We start from the raw sequence: 14,903 nt of genomic DNA on the forward strand, positions 1-14,903 counted from the left end.
ACAAAAATTAATTCAAGATGGATTAAAGACTTAAATGTTAGACCTGAAACCATAAAAACCCTAGAAGAAAACCTAGGCAATACCATTCAGGACATAGGCATGGGCAAGGACTTCATGACTAAAATACCAAAAGCAATGGCAACAAAAGCCAAAATAGACAAATGCACTCTAATCAAACTAAAAAGCACTCTAATCAAACTAAAAAGCTTCTGCACAGCAAAATAAACTATCATCAGAGTGAACAGGCAACCCACAGAATGGGAGAAAATTTTCGCAATCTACCCATCTGACAAAGGGCTAATATCCAGAATCTACAAATAACTTAAACAAATTTTCAAGAAAAAAATAACAACCCCATCAAAAAGTGGGCAAAGGATATTAACAGACACTTCTCAAAAGAAGATATTTATGCAGCCAACAGACACATGAAAAAATGCTCATCATCACTGGTCATCAGAGAAATGCAAATCAAAACCACAATGAGATACCAACTCATACCAGTTAGAATGGCGATCATTAAAAAGTCGGGAAACAACAGACGCTAGAGAGGATGTGGAGAAATAGGAATGCTTTTACACTGTTGGTGGGAGTGTAAATTAGTTCAACCATTGTGAAAGACAGTGTGGCAATTCCTCAAGGATCTAGAACTAGAAACACCATTTGACCCAGCGATCCCATTACTGAGTATATACCCAAAGGATTATAAATCATGCAACTATAAAGAAACATGCACACATATGTTTATTGCGGCACTATTCACAATAGCAAAAACTTGGAACCTACTGAAATGTCCATCAATGATAGACTGGATTAAGAAAATGTGGCACATATACACCATGTAATACTATGCAGTCATAAAAAACGATGAGTTCACGTCCTTTGCAGGGACATGGATGAAGCTGGAAACCATCATTCTGTGCAAACTATCACAAGGACAGAAAACCAAACACTGCATGTTCTCACTCATAGGTGGGAATTGAACAATGAGAACACTTGGACACAGGGAGGGGAACATCACACACTGGGGCCTGTAGGGAGGTGGGGGGTTGGGGGAGGGATAGCATTAGGAGAAATACCCAATGTAAATGACGAGCTAATGGGTGCAGCAAACCAACATGGCACATGTATACCTATGTAACAAACCTACACGTTGTGCACATGTACCCTAGAACTTAGTATTTTATATATATATTGTAAAATGTGCAAAAAATTGATGTAATATTCACCACAAAATGGCTAAAATTGAGCATGGTTATAGCTCAGAAAGGAGAGACCACATCTAGGCAGTTAAAGGCAATAGAACAGAATGGTTAAATCTCTAAACTTTACAGTTGGACAGCCTTAGTTTTGAGCCCTAATTCTGCCACTCATGAGCTTATGTGATCTCGGGATATAACCTCTTTAAACCATGGTTTTGTTATCAGTGAAATGGGGATAATATTAGTTGGAAAAATGAAATGAGATATTGCATATAAAGTGTCAGCTACCCATTATGAGTTTGTAGTGTGACTAAAGTCTCATCATATCATTGTCATCGTCGTCATCATCATCATCATCAAAGGCTTTGTGATGAAAGCACTCACTATCTGGATGGGCAGACATACGAAAGAAGACTGAACAACCGGGAGTTATGAAGATAGGTACTGTGGGTGTTAGAAAGATTCACGGCAAAACAGGGAAGGCAAGTGGCACTAGTTAATGGAAACATTGGGTAGTTCCAGGAAAGTAATGGGAAAGAACATTGGGAAATTAGACTTAAATGCCAGACTGGGAAATTTAGTCTTTATTCTGCAGGCAATACTGATGCTTTACAGGATTCTAAACATGGAAGTGACTGGTTCACAGCCAGCTGTAGCAGGAATATTCTGGATGTTTGTGCAGGATGGACTCGGGAGGGTGAGCACAAATGAAAACAGATAGCCACTTACGGAGCTTTTCCAATGCTTCCAGTGAGAAGTTGAGGCCCCTCTCTGGGATGGTGGTATAGGACAGGAAAAGAGGGAATGAGCAGGTGGGACACTGGGAAGAAAGAACTGGCAGAACTGTATCTAGCTGAATGTAAGAGACAAAGTGAAGAGGCAGAGTCAAAGAGAGTTCTGAAGGCTTAGAACTAGATGGCCAGGGCCGGGCGCGGTGGCTCAAGTCTGTAATCCCAGCACTTTGGGAGGCCGAGGCGGGTGGATCACGAGGTCAGGAGATCGAGACCCTCCTGGCTAACACGGTGAAACCCCGTCTCTACTAAAAATACAAAAAACTAGCCGGGCGCGGTGGCGGGCGCCTGTAGTCCCAGCTACTCGGAGGCTGAGGCGGGAGAATGGCGGGAACCCGGGAGGCGGAGCTTGCAGTGAGCCGAGATCGCGCCACTGCACTCCAGCCTGGGCGACACAGCGAGACTCCGTCTCAAAAAAAAAAAAAAAAAAGAACTAGATGGCCAGGCATGGTACTACTATTCTAACAGAAATAAAGCTCAGAGAGCCTAGTTTTAGTGGGGAAGATAAATTTGCTTTTAGTTATGCTAAGCTTGAGGTGCAGTGAGACATCCAGGTAATAAGTGATAACCAATAAACACTAGGAAATGTGATCTTAGAACTCAGACATACTTACTTAGAAGACATCTGCAAAGAGGTAGTAGCTAAAAGTATATAGTTGGATCAACTGTCTTTGGGTAAGAGTATTAACTTAAAAGGATCAGGACCCTTAGAAAACACCTCCCATACCTAGGGGAGTGAAAGAGAAGCCTGTGAGCAAGGAGGAGGAGAAGGGAGAGAGAGGTGAGGACACCACACCATCAGAGAGGCCAAAAGTGGAGCAAGTTTTATGGAGGATAGGAGTACTCAGAGGAATTATGAGCCACAGAGAGGTCAAAAAGAAAGAACCGAGAATGGACCACTGGATTTGGCCATTAGGAAATCATTGATGATTTATGAGAGAATGTGTGAAAGTAAAAGCTAGATTCCAGATGTAAAGCAATGAAATGGTGTGGGGGGAAAAGGAGGCACTGAGAATACATTATTGGTTCCAGAAGTTCAGAAATGAAAGGACAGAGATAAGGGGGAGGCTCAAGGTGAGACCACAATTGCTCTTGCCCAGATAAATGACCACTCACCAGTGTTTATTCAGAGATATTTATTTGTCTATACTCTAATAGAAGGCAGTATTTGTGGGAGGATTCCAGAGGAGGGACTTTGGGACAAACTAGATTGAAAGGCAGGCTACAGCCATTCTAGGTTATAGAACATGTTATCTGTATGTGTACAGCAGCATCTGTTTTAGCAGACAGAAGTCATTTATCATGCATCAACAGACTGAGAGAGAGGGGAACAAGAAACTCTCCTTCTCCACTTAGGAAAACAAAGCTTGATCCAGTCTTTGAAAAGTATTTAAAAGCTTTGAAAAAGTATGTCAGCAAGGAAGGAATGCTAAGGAAAACAAATGTCCATTGTCTTCCCTTCCACGACTTTTCCACCTAAATGTATTTTAGAAAATTGCCCAGGTGCATGATTAGAACACTCTAATATCACTATTAACACTGTCCAGGTTAATGGGACTTATATCTGCAGTGTTTTCATTTCATAAAAGCTCTCATGATCTCTTTTATCCTCGCAGAATTCCCATAAGGTATTACCTTTCTCTATTTTACAAGGGAAGAAACTGAGGATCAGAAATAATTAAGTGATTTCCCCCAAATTACCCAGCCAGGAAAATGATAGAGCCTTGTACCCCTCGTTCTTTTCAGTGTATGCTTTCAAATAATATGGTCTTCACAGTATGGCTCTCTGGCTATGGCATGACAAACCAAGGTGTACCAGGACTCTCATCTCTCTGGTTTTGGAGGCTCTATAATTTTTATCAGTATAGCCTAAAATGGCGTTAACTTTGGGGCACTTTTACCCAGTCTTGTTTTTGACTAAACAGCATCCAGTACATGGCCTGAGCTAGTTTTTCCTGTGCTCCCTTTTCACGCCCATCTTAAAGGGCCCTAGGGCAGAAGTTTCAGCAATGTGTTTCCTTCCTTCCCACATTTGCCCAGTTCAGTCAGGCCTCTGAAATGCATGACCAAGTTCTCGATACTTACACCTGGTCCAGATGGTCAGGAGGCAGGAAAGCAACTCTCTCCCTCAATACCTAGTTTGTTCTAGTAGGAAGAGGGCCAGGCCGGGCTTGGTAGCTTCACACCTGTAATCCTAGCACTTTGGCAGGCAAAGGCAGGGGTATTGCTTGAGCCCAGGAGTTCGAGACCAGCCTGGGAAATGTGTCAAAACCCTATCTCTACAAAAAAATACAAAAAATTAGCCAGGCATGGTGGTGTATGCCTGTAGTCCCAGCTACTCGGGAGACTGAGGTGGGAGAATCACCTGAGCCCAGGGAGGTAGAACCTGCAGTGAACTGTGATTGTGCCACTGTACTCCAGCCTGGGCAACACAGTGAGAACCCCTTTCAAAAAAAAAAGAAAAAGAAAAAGAAAAAAGAAGGAATTAGAGAGAATTGGAGGCTGAAGGCCCAGCTTCTGGTGAAAACTACCAGTCTCCCTCTGTGATCTTAGTTATATCACTCAATGCACTGAGCATCACTTTCTTGATCAGAAAAAATGAGGACAACAATAGCTATGCTATAAGTCTGCTTCAAGGATCCAGTGAAACACTTGCTGGGTTTAATTTTCTGCTACAGCCATCTTGAAATTCTTAACAATTTTTGAAGGAGAAGCCCTGTGTTTTCATTTTGCACTGGGCCCCCCAAAAATTATACAGCTGGTTTTACTTGCATGCCCTTGGCCAAGTTACTTCACTTCCATAATCTATAATTAATTGAAACGAATTGAATTGTTAGGAAATCAATTGTTAGGACAATTCTAAATCCTTTCTCTACTTTAGCAAAGTTTGACACAGTGGATTAGTCCCTCCTCCTTGAAACAGTCTTTCCTCTTGGCTTCCAAGACACTATATTTTTCCAGTTTTTCTCTGTCTCACTGGCTGCTCCTTTGCTGTTTTCTCCCTAACCTGTTAGCACATCCAAAATGAAACTCTTGATCATCTCCTCCAAGCCTGCTTCTCCCAATCTTCCTCACCTGTGAACGCTAACTCCATTCTTCCAGTTGTTCACAACAAATCTTTATCTTGATTCTTTATGTCTCACCCTATATACAAGTTATAAGTTAATCCAGAATCTGACCATGGCTTCACCACTGCCATCATCCAAACCTTAATCATCTCGCATCTGGATCATTGCAATACCATTCTGATTGTTCTTGTTTCCTCTGCCCCTGTCCCACACAGTAGCCAGAATAATTCTTTAAACATATGTCAGATTGCATCATTCCTCTGTCCAAAACCATGCCATGACTATCCATCTCACTCAGAGTAGAAATCCTACAAGGGGGAATAATAGGCTTTCTCTCCGATCCTGCCTCCTTAACACTCCCCTCCTTGGGCCATTTGCTGGTGCCCCTATACCTGGAATGCCCTCACAGATACCAGCATGCCATGTCTGGCCCCTCACCTCCTTCAGTTGTGTTCACCTGTCACCCTATCAGTCGAGCCTTCTCTGACCACACTATTTAAAATAGCAGCCACCATCAACCTCCTTTTCCTTATCCTATTATGTCCAGCTCAGTTTTCTCCAAAGCGATTATCACCATCTGATACATTATATATTTTATTTATTTCCTTATTTATCTCACCCCATTAAAATGTAGGCTTCATAAAGGCAGGGACTTTGTTGTTCAATCACACATAGGACAGTGCTGGGCACAGAATGAATGACAGGAGAAAGAGCTCTGGCACAGATGATGATATTGCTATTATTAAGTCATAGCAGCCTCAAGCCCTGAGTGTATAATGTACTGTCCCAGGCTGCATGTTCATGAAGCAGGGAGTGAGGGCAATTATGGGGACTACAGTGAGCCAAGCCTCCCACCAGATCATACTGTGGAGACAGAAAAGTGAATCAGAAACTGTATCTGCTCTCTAAGGGTTTGTGGCCTAGAGAGAGGTTTATGTATATATGCAAATAACTCTAGAACAAGTCAGCATTTGTCAAAAAATATGTGGACTTTAATGCCCAACACACATTCTGGAAATTCCAGTTAGAGAATTCTAACTAAATTTCTAGCTAGAATTTTCTACAGAGAGAAAGGTCCATGAACTATGGCTTGTAAATGTACTGTAGGCTATTTCTGTCTCAAATTCCTGCTCTGGCCTGTTTATCATGCCAGAGACACCTTGCCTGACTTCCAATCTAGTTTGCTCCAAAGTATCTCTCCACTGGCCTCCTCCACCCAATATTACCTTTAATTTACTGTTAACTTGAAACCCCACCCTTTTACAGACCCTCCACACTCTGCTTCTAGATACAGCGAACACGGGGCAGGGGTGGAATTGACTCAGGTAGGTTGTAACAGGACATAAAGAGTATTATTTCCTTGCAATACAGATGTACACACTTTCTCCTCTATGAGCCTACAGGGCACAGGACTCAGGGACTGCACCATCCATCTCTATAGCCACAGCCTTACTCAGTATGTAGCACAAGAGGGGGCATTAAGTAAAATTTGCTGAATTGTTGAACTGAGTGTTACAAGCTCTTAGTAAGGATAATTTTATTCAAGAAGTACCTCTGCATCCACTGGAGGTGTCCCAGAGGGATTCTATAATGTTATTTTATTAAACTAACCTAATGTAAGAAACAACCTAACTAATAAGAATTAAAACATATCAAATAAAGGAATCAATATTTTAAAAAACACTATTTTGCAATTTTTAAAATTAGTTTGAGTTCTTTAAACCCCATATCTGAAAATCCAAATTTTCAAGAGATAAATTACAAAGAATGTCTGCTGTTCCATGCAGGATTACTTTGAGTAGGGTCTCCCTGAAGTTACCTGAATTTTTAGGTACAGAGATTTACTTAAGAGAAAGACTGGGGAACTGAGAGAGGTAAAGCTAAATATTAGAATTTAGTAATTAAAAACCAAGTTAAGTTTTAGTGGCAGATACTTGGGTGTTTGTTATATCGTTCTCGATACCCTTTAGTGTGTCTGACAGCTTGTTTCTCTAATATGTTTACATGACACACACATTTTTATACCAAGGAAAGATCAAGCACACAAAATGATGACCCATCTCCTAACCTGTAAGAGATGCTGCTGGCAATAAGTAATAAAATACTGAGTATAGGCAACTCTCCTCCTTGGTTCTCAGTTTCTTTGTATATAAAATAGGCAGGGACTAGATGATTTCGAGCTCTTCCAGTTCTAATGCCTTAAGACTCCATGAAAGTAGTGGGCATCTATTCACTTTACAAAGGTCTTTCTTTATAAAGAATCCTCTTCAGACTTTCTCTTTCTTTACTGCATTTAAACTATGACTTGCTTTACCAAAATCTGGTTATTGTATTTTTATTGGTAGCTAACATTTATTGACCAAGTTCGATATGCTAGGCACACATAAAATGCCTCATATGGATTACTGGTCTAAAATCATCCTACCTTTATGAGGTAGATACCAGTATTGTCCCCATGTTATAGATAGATAAATTGACTCCAAGGCTATCTAACTTGCCTCAGGTCACTGAATTAGGGAATGCCAATACTGGAATTCAAACTCACTTCAATTCAATCTGAATTCAGAACACATATATTAACCCTGCATCTCCCAGATTGGCTTCCTTTATCAGGAGGTGCTCAGGGTTTCTTCCTTAGTTGAACCGTAGTAGTCTGTGGCTCCTTGTCTTCACAAATGGGGTGACTGCTTGGAGGCAGGATGGTTCCTTTGATGATTTCAACTTAATATCTGGGATATAATGTGGTGATATTTTCATTAAGAAATAATCTTTCACCTTCCCTACATGAGTCACAATGGATTTCACTAGTTATCTTGAGTCACTTGTGAATGATTCGGTGAGCAAAAAGGCGTACAAAATTGCTGTGAATTTCTAATTTGGTTATTTATGTCTATTTCTTGTCTAACAGCATACACAGCAAAACTACATTATTTTGCAACAGATTAAGGTGAAAAAAGCCACATACAGAAAACCATGTAAGAGTATATATCACACTTTCTAAAAATTTTCACATCCATTATTTTCACTTTCACAAGAACCATATGAAGCAGGCAAGAATTATTTACCCATTTTGCAAATGCAGAAAGAGAGTCATAGAAAAGGGAGGTGACTTGCCCTGGGCCACTGAGCTGGTTGGAGTCTAGATTGTGTTCTTTCTACACTAGGCCACTTCCATCTGTAAAAAGGAACATCGGATCCAGACACTTCCTGGCAGATAGAACCAAAAGAGTGCTGACTGGAGGCTGTGCCATGCCCGGCTGTGGCCAGAGAGTTTCCCTGTATAAATAGCAAGCTATGCTAGAGGTTGCTAGCACCAGCCATTTCCCCTCCTCACACCTGTGCAGTGTGATAAAGAAAGTAGAATTAGCCTGCAGTTGTGGTCCAACCAGATAAAACTTTTAGGCGGGAAGTCAAGTGACAGGCAAACTTGTGTGTGGGGGTTTTTTTTTTTTTTTTTAAGTGTTAGTTGTTTTTGATATTTTAAAAAAGCATCTAGGCTGCTTGTGGAAGTCAGACCAAAATAGCAGGAAGGTATTTCAGCAAGATGGATTTGGGAAAGGACCAATCTCATTTGAAGCACCATCAGACACTTGATACTCATCAAGAAGAGAACCATTCTCCAGGTAATGAAAAATACCTTAAGAGTTGGTGGCTGTTGAGAAGAATTCAGGGTATGATAATTTTCTCTTTTCAATGGATCTGGCCAAAAAAAAAAAAAAAAAGAAATATACTTAAATGAAAGCTAATGAAACTACCCAATAGTTTCATCGGGTAGTTCATCCAATAATTTCATTAGATGGCTGTGGTAAAACTATGGTAGCACAAATTTTGTCTAACTTTTGGAAAGAGATCTGGCAATAAGTGGTGAGAGCTATAATACTGCTTATTCTTTTGACTCACTAATCTCAGTCCTTGGATCGATCCTAAAGCAGCATTTCTCAAAATGTTTTGTGGAACCTTAGTCCTTGAGATACCCTAAAACATTGTTTAAAAATTTTTTTTTGGCTGCATGGATCTCTTTGGCATTCTGATGAACCCGAGACTCCTTCTTTGAAGAAAAGTTTTAAAGGCATAAAATTAAATATATAAGATTACAAAGGAAATAATTATATTAAGATACAAATATCAAAATAAAAAATTGTGATATAGTAATATATATGATTATTTATAGATTACAATATCCAGTGGTGGGTCTAATAATAGTATCAAGTCAAATCATAGCCTGTAGGTAATATTTTAAGGTATCTGCAACAAGTATAATGTGATATAAAAATGTGTGATTTCTTTATAGGGACAAAGTCGTATACTGAGGGGGAGGGAGAGCATCAGGAAGAATAGATAATGGATGCTGGGCTTAATACCTACGTGATGGGATGATCTGTGCAGCAAACCACCATGGCACGTGTATACCTATGTAGCAAACCTGCATATCCTGCACATGTACCCCTAAACTTAAAATAAAAGTTGGAAAAAAGTCATATACTGCCAAAACTACTGTGGTTTGTTACCTACATTCATAATTGAAGGAACTGTCAATTTTAATTAGAGGTTAGTAAAAATAAAGGTAGAATTTTTCACTATAAATAACCCTTATCCCAAGAACAAGAGGAACCATGGTTCAAGGGGCATGCTCTATTCTTTAGAGGTCCCATTGTGGATTCGTATCACTTCACAGGCTCTAGGAAGCTCTACATCAAAGACTCATTAATTTTTCTCAACCTTAGATGGCAGCAGAAACTTTTTTGATCAAACTCTTAATTTTCCAAAGAACTTGAAGAAACACCATTCTAAGGAAAAAATCCAAAAGAAAAGCTATATGCAATGAATATGCTTATTATAATTTGATATACAAGGCAAAGATAACTAGCAACAGCCTAAATGCTCAATCCAAGAGGAATGATTGGGTAAATGAGAGTACATCAACCAGACTATGTATCATATTGTCATTAAAATTATATTATGAAGACTACATCATGGAAAATAGTTCTAATATAATGCTACGTTAACAAAAGGATAAAATTGTGCTACGCTATTCTTATAACTTTGTGTAATATAAGCACTGGATAGAAGTGAGGAATAAAAGGAAAACACGTTATCGTGTTAAAGACAGCAAAATATGGCTGCTTTTTTCATTATTTGTACAATATATAAAATTATTTTGAAGAAATTAATAGGTTGGTAGCACACTGATGTACAAATACTATGTATGGGTAGGTCTCTGACCTTTTCATTCAAAAACATTTGCTGAATGTCTGCTTCCAGGCTTTTTCTGGAGATACAAGGATAAATGAGATGCAGTCCTTGTCCTCAAAAAGCTAGGAGAAAAACCTAGCATAGAGATTCTGCCACTTGGCTACAGGACATTTGCTGATAAACACCATGGTTCATCACTTTCTCTAATAACTTTCATTTTATTACAGAAGTCATTGGAACCTGGAGTTTGAGAAACAGAGAACGACTTAGAAAAAGAAAAGCTGAAGTGCAAGAAAAGGAAACATCACAATGGCTATTTGGGTACGGTAGCACCCCAAGAGAAAGGGAACTAATATATTTATTGAGGATGTTATGCATCATGTAGTGCTGTGCACTTTACACACTGTATTTTATCTTTCCAGCAATCCTGTAAATCAGGCATGGTTGTCCCTATTTTACAGAAAAACAGAGACTAAGCCTCCAGTGAGTTAAATCTCTTGCCGAAAGTCACACACACAGCTGGTAACATGGTGGGAACAGAATTTTTTCCCTGGTCTCTTTTAATTAAAGCACTGAGCAACCAAATTATATTGTAGAGAAGCCTGGCGTTTAGCTCCTATGGTAATATAAACATAGAAGCACCCTGTTGGGAGTGGGAAGCATCATTGAAGAAGCCTCCAAGATTGTTCTCCAAGCTTTCTGTTAGCTAAATATTTACTGAATGAGTGTGATTAACTCTCCATGGAGTGAGCCAAAACATTCCCTGTAAATGAGTGACAAAGAGTTTAGATAACCTGTATGTTCACCTGTATGTAAATGCAGGAAGGGGGTACAAGAACATGATTGTAAATTAGGCGGCATCTAATTGCATCCATTTCAAGTATGATTGTGACAACTGGGTACTTGCTTGCTTGGAAGGGGAGCCCAAAGAGCCAAAAGTGCAGCATCCATCTAAGCCAAAGTGTCTCCACCTTGGCATTGCTGACACTGGGGGCAGGAGAACTTCTTGTTGTGTCGGGGGCTGTCCTGTGCACTGTAGATGTTTTGTAGCATTTTCTGGCCTCTAGATGCCAATAGCACCTTCCACCCCAGCTGTGACAACAAAATGTCTCCAAACATTGTCAAATGTCTTCTGGGGTGGGGTTGGCGGGAGACAGGCAAAATCATTCCCAGTTGAGAACCACTAATTTAAGCAAAGCACTTTTTCCAAGGAAGGGCATTTTTTAAACCCCCAAACCCCACTATGGAGCAGTCTGTTCTGCTACAACAGATGTTTCTATAATACCAAGTTCCCATACGATTGATAAATAGGAGAATGATGTCAGTATAATGTGGGAGTTGTGTCAGTTCACGATTTTTTCCTAGTCAAAAGAAGCCAGAATAGTGNTTTTTGGCTGCATGGATCTCTTTGGCATTCTGATGAACCCGAGACTCCTTCTTTGAAGAAAAGTTTTAAAGGCATAAAATTAAATATATAAGATTACAAAGGAAATAATTATATTAAGATACAAATATCAAAATAAAAAATTGTGATATAGTAATATATATGATTATTTATAGATTACAATATCCAGTGGTGGGTCTAATAATAGTATCAAGTCAAATCATAGCCTGTAGGTAATATTTTAAGGTATCTGCAACAAGTATAATGTGATATAAAATGTGTGATTTCTTTATAGGGACAAAGTCGTATACTGAGGGGAGGGAGAGCATCAGGAAGAATAGATAATGGATGCTGGGCTTAATACCTACGTGATGGGATGATCTGTGCAGCAAACCACCATGGCACGTGTATACCTATGTAGCAAACCTGCATATCCTGCACATGTACCCCTAAACTTAAAATAAAAGTTGGAAAAAAGTCATATACTGCCAAAACTACTGTGGTTTGTTACCTACATTCATAATTGAAGGAACTGTCAATTTTAATTAGAGGTTAGTAAAATAAAGGTAGAATTTTCACTATAAATAACCCTTATCCCAAGAACAAGAGGAACCATGGTTCAAGGGGCATGCTCTATTCTTTAGAGGTCCCATTGTGGATTCGTATCACTTCACAGGCTCTAGGAAGCTCTACATCAAAGACTCATTAATTTTCTCAACCTTAGATGGCAGCAGAAACTTTTTTGATCAAACTCTTAATTTTCCAAAGAACTTGAAGAAACACCATTCTAAGGAAAAAATCCAAAAGAAAAGCTATATGCAATGAATATGCTTATTATAATTTGATATACAAGGCAAAGATAACTAGCAACAGCCTAAATGCTCAATCCAAGAGGAATGATTGGGTAAATGAGAGTACATCAACCAGACTATGTATCATATTGTCATTAAAATTATATTATGAAGACTACATCATGGAAAATAGTTCTAATATAATGCTACGTTAACAAAAGGATAAAATTGTGCTACGCTATTCTTATAACTTTGTGTAATATAAGCACTGGATAGAAGTGAGGAATAAAAGGAAAACACGTTATCGTGTTAAAGACAGCAAAATATGGCTGCTTTTTTCATTATTTGTACAATATATAAAATTATTTTGAAGAAATTAATAGGTTGGTAGCACACTGATGTACAAATACTATGTATGGGTAGGTCTCTGACCTTTTCATTCAAAACATTTGCTGAATGTCTGCTTCCAGGCTTTTCTGGAGATACAAGGATAAATGAGATGCAGTCCTTGTCCTCAAAAGCTAGGAGAAAACCTAGCATAGAGATTCTGCCACTTGGCTACAGGACATTTGCTGATAAACACCATGGTTCATCACTTTCTCTAATAACTTTCATTTTATTACAGAAGTCATTGGAACCTGGAGTTTGAGAAACAGAGAACGACTTAGAAAAGAAAAGCTGAAGTGCAAGAAAAGGAAACATCACAATGGCTATTTGGGTACGGTAGCACCCCAAGAGAAAGGGAACTAATATATTTATTGAGGATGTTATGCATCATGTAGTGCTGTGCACTTTACACACTGTATTTTATCTTTCCAGCAATCCTGTAAATCAGGCATGGTTGTCCCTATTTTACAGAAAACAGAGACTAAGCCTCCAGTGAGTTAAATCTCTTGCCGAAAGTCACACACACAGCTGGTAACATGGTGGGAACAGAATTTTTTCCCTGGTCTCTTTTAATTAAAGCACTGAGCAACCAAATTATATTGTAGAGAAGCCTGGCGTTTAGCTCCTATGGTAATATAAACATAGAAGCACCCTGTTGGGAGTGGGAAGCATCATTGAAGAAGCCTCCAAGATTGTTCTCCAAGCTTTCTGTTAGCTAAATATTTACTGAATGAGTGTGATTAACTCTCCATGGAGTGAGCCAAAACATTCCCTGTAAATGAGTGACAAAGAGTTTAGATAACCTGTATGTTCACCTGTATGTAAATGCAGGAAGGGGTACAAGAACATGATTGTAAATTAGGCGGCATCTAATTGCATCCATTTCAAGTATGATTGTGACAACTGGGTACTTGCTTGCTTGGAAGGGGAGCCCAAAGAGCCAAAAGTGCAGCATCCATCTAAGCCAAAGTGTCTCCACCTTGGCATTGCTGACACTGGGGCAGGAGAACTTCTTGTTGTGTCGGGGCTGTCCTGTGCACTGTAGATGTTTTGTAGCATTTTCTGGCCTCTAGATGCCAATAGCACCTTCCACCCCAGCTGTGACAACAAAATGTCTCCAAACATTGTCAAATGTCTTCTGGGGTGGGGTTGGCGGGAGACAGGCAAAATCATTCCCAGTTGAGAACCACTAATTTAAGCAAAGCACTTTTCCAAGGAAGGGCATTTTTTAAACCCCAAACCCCACTATGGAGCAGTCTGTTCTGCTACAACAGATGTTTCTATAATACCAAGTTCCCATACGATTGATAAATAGGAGAATGATGTCAGTATAATGTGGGAGTTGTGTCAGTTCACGATTTTTTCCTAGTCAAAAGAAGCCAGAATAGTGGGAAGAGAATTAAAGCCTTCAGTTGGAAAGAAAAAGCCTTCCGCTTGGCTGTTGTATAGGCAGGATTCTTTTCAGCCGGCATGCAGGGTTCCTTCCCCAGATAGGCACAACACCAGCCTTGCGCAGCTCTCCACCAAGTGGCAGCTTGCACTTCTCTCCTGTGCCCAACTTAATGGCAACCCCGCTGGCTCAGAGCTCAGATCTCAGCAGCTTTAAGCCTGCAATTAGACTATATTTGCATTTACTATCCCCTGAGGCAGCCTCCAGCCACAGTAAACTACTTGTCTGGACCATGCAAGTTCTCTCTCCTGGTACCAATTATTGTTTTAGTTAGTGTTAAAATGTTGCAGAAGCTTTGAATCATTTGTCCCAAGCCTATTTGCCCCACCTCCATAACCACTGTAACTTTATAGAGGATGATTTTGCAGAAAGTGAGGATTTTTAGGAACAGGTGTATCATTTTACAGTAGAAATATTTGTACTAGGGTCCTGTGGCAGGTCTATTGAAGATTATCCAATTAGCTCCCAAATTCCATACCCACTAAGCAATCTTCTAATCATTATCTGGCTTCCCAAATACTTACCTACAGAGACAGTGCATTTGTTTGCGAGCCCAGAGCCCAGGTATTCTCCTCTCCTTCCCTCCCATCCTCTCTACTCCCCTGCCCCCATCCTCTCTCTTCCCCTCCCCCACCCCCTC

At 39.8% G+C, this 14,903-nt stretch overlaps 1 protein-coding gene across 2 annotated transcripts in view; it reads left to right on the forward strand.

Annotated features, from left to right (window-relative positions):
- Nucleotides 1-1,533: 1,533 nt before the first annotated feature.
- HEMGN (hemogen) overlaps nucleotides 1,534-14,903 on the forward strand; it is a 21,537-nt gene continuing 8,167 nt past the window's right edge. Inside the window, exons 1-3 of one of the 2 annotated variants that reach the window (XM_017887586.1) lie at nucleotides 1,534-1,681; nucleotides 8,548-8,681; nucleotides 10,479-10,572. In XM_017887586.1, coding sequence (XP_017743075.1) covers nucleotides 8,603-8,681; nucleotides 10,479-10,572 — 173 coding nt within the window. In that variant the 5' untranslated portion in view covers nucleotides 1,534-1,681; nucleotides 8,548-8,602. The remainder of the gene's footprint in view (nucleotides 1,682-8,547; nucleotides 8,682-10,478; nucleotides 10,573-14,903) is intronic. The other variant, XM_017887587.1, reaches the window with a different exon arrangement.

Source organism: Rhinopithecus bieti, unplaced genomic scaffold, assembly GCF_001698545.2.
Source record: "Rhinopithecus bieti isolate Rb0 unplaced genomic scaffold, ASM169854v2 scaffold_16773, whole genome shotgun sequence".
In the NCBI taxonomy this organism is placed as follows: Eukaryota; Metazoa; Chordata; class Mammalia; order Primates; family Cercopithecidae; genus Rhinopithecus; species Rhinopithecus bieti.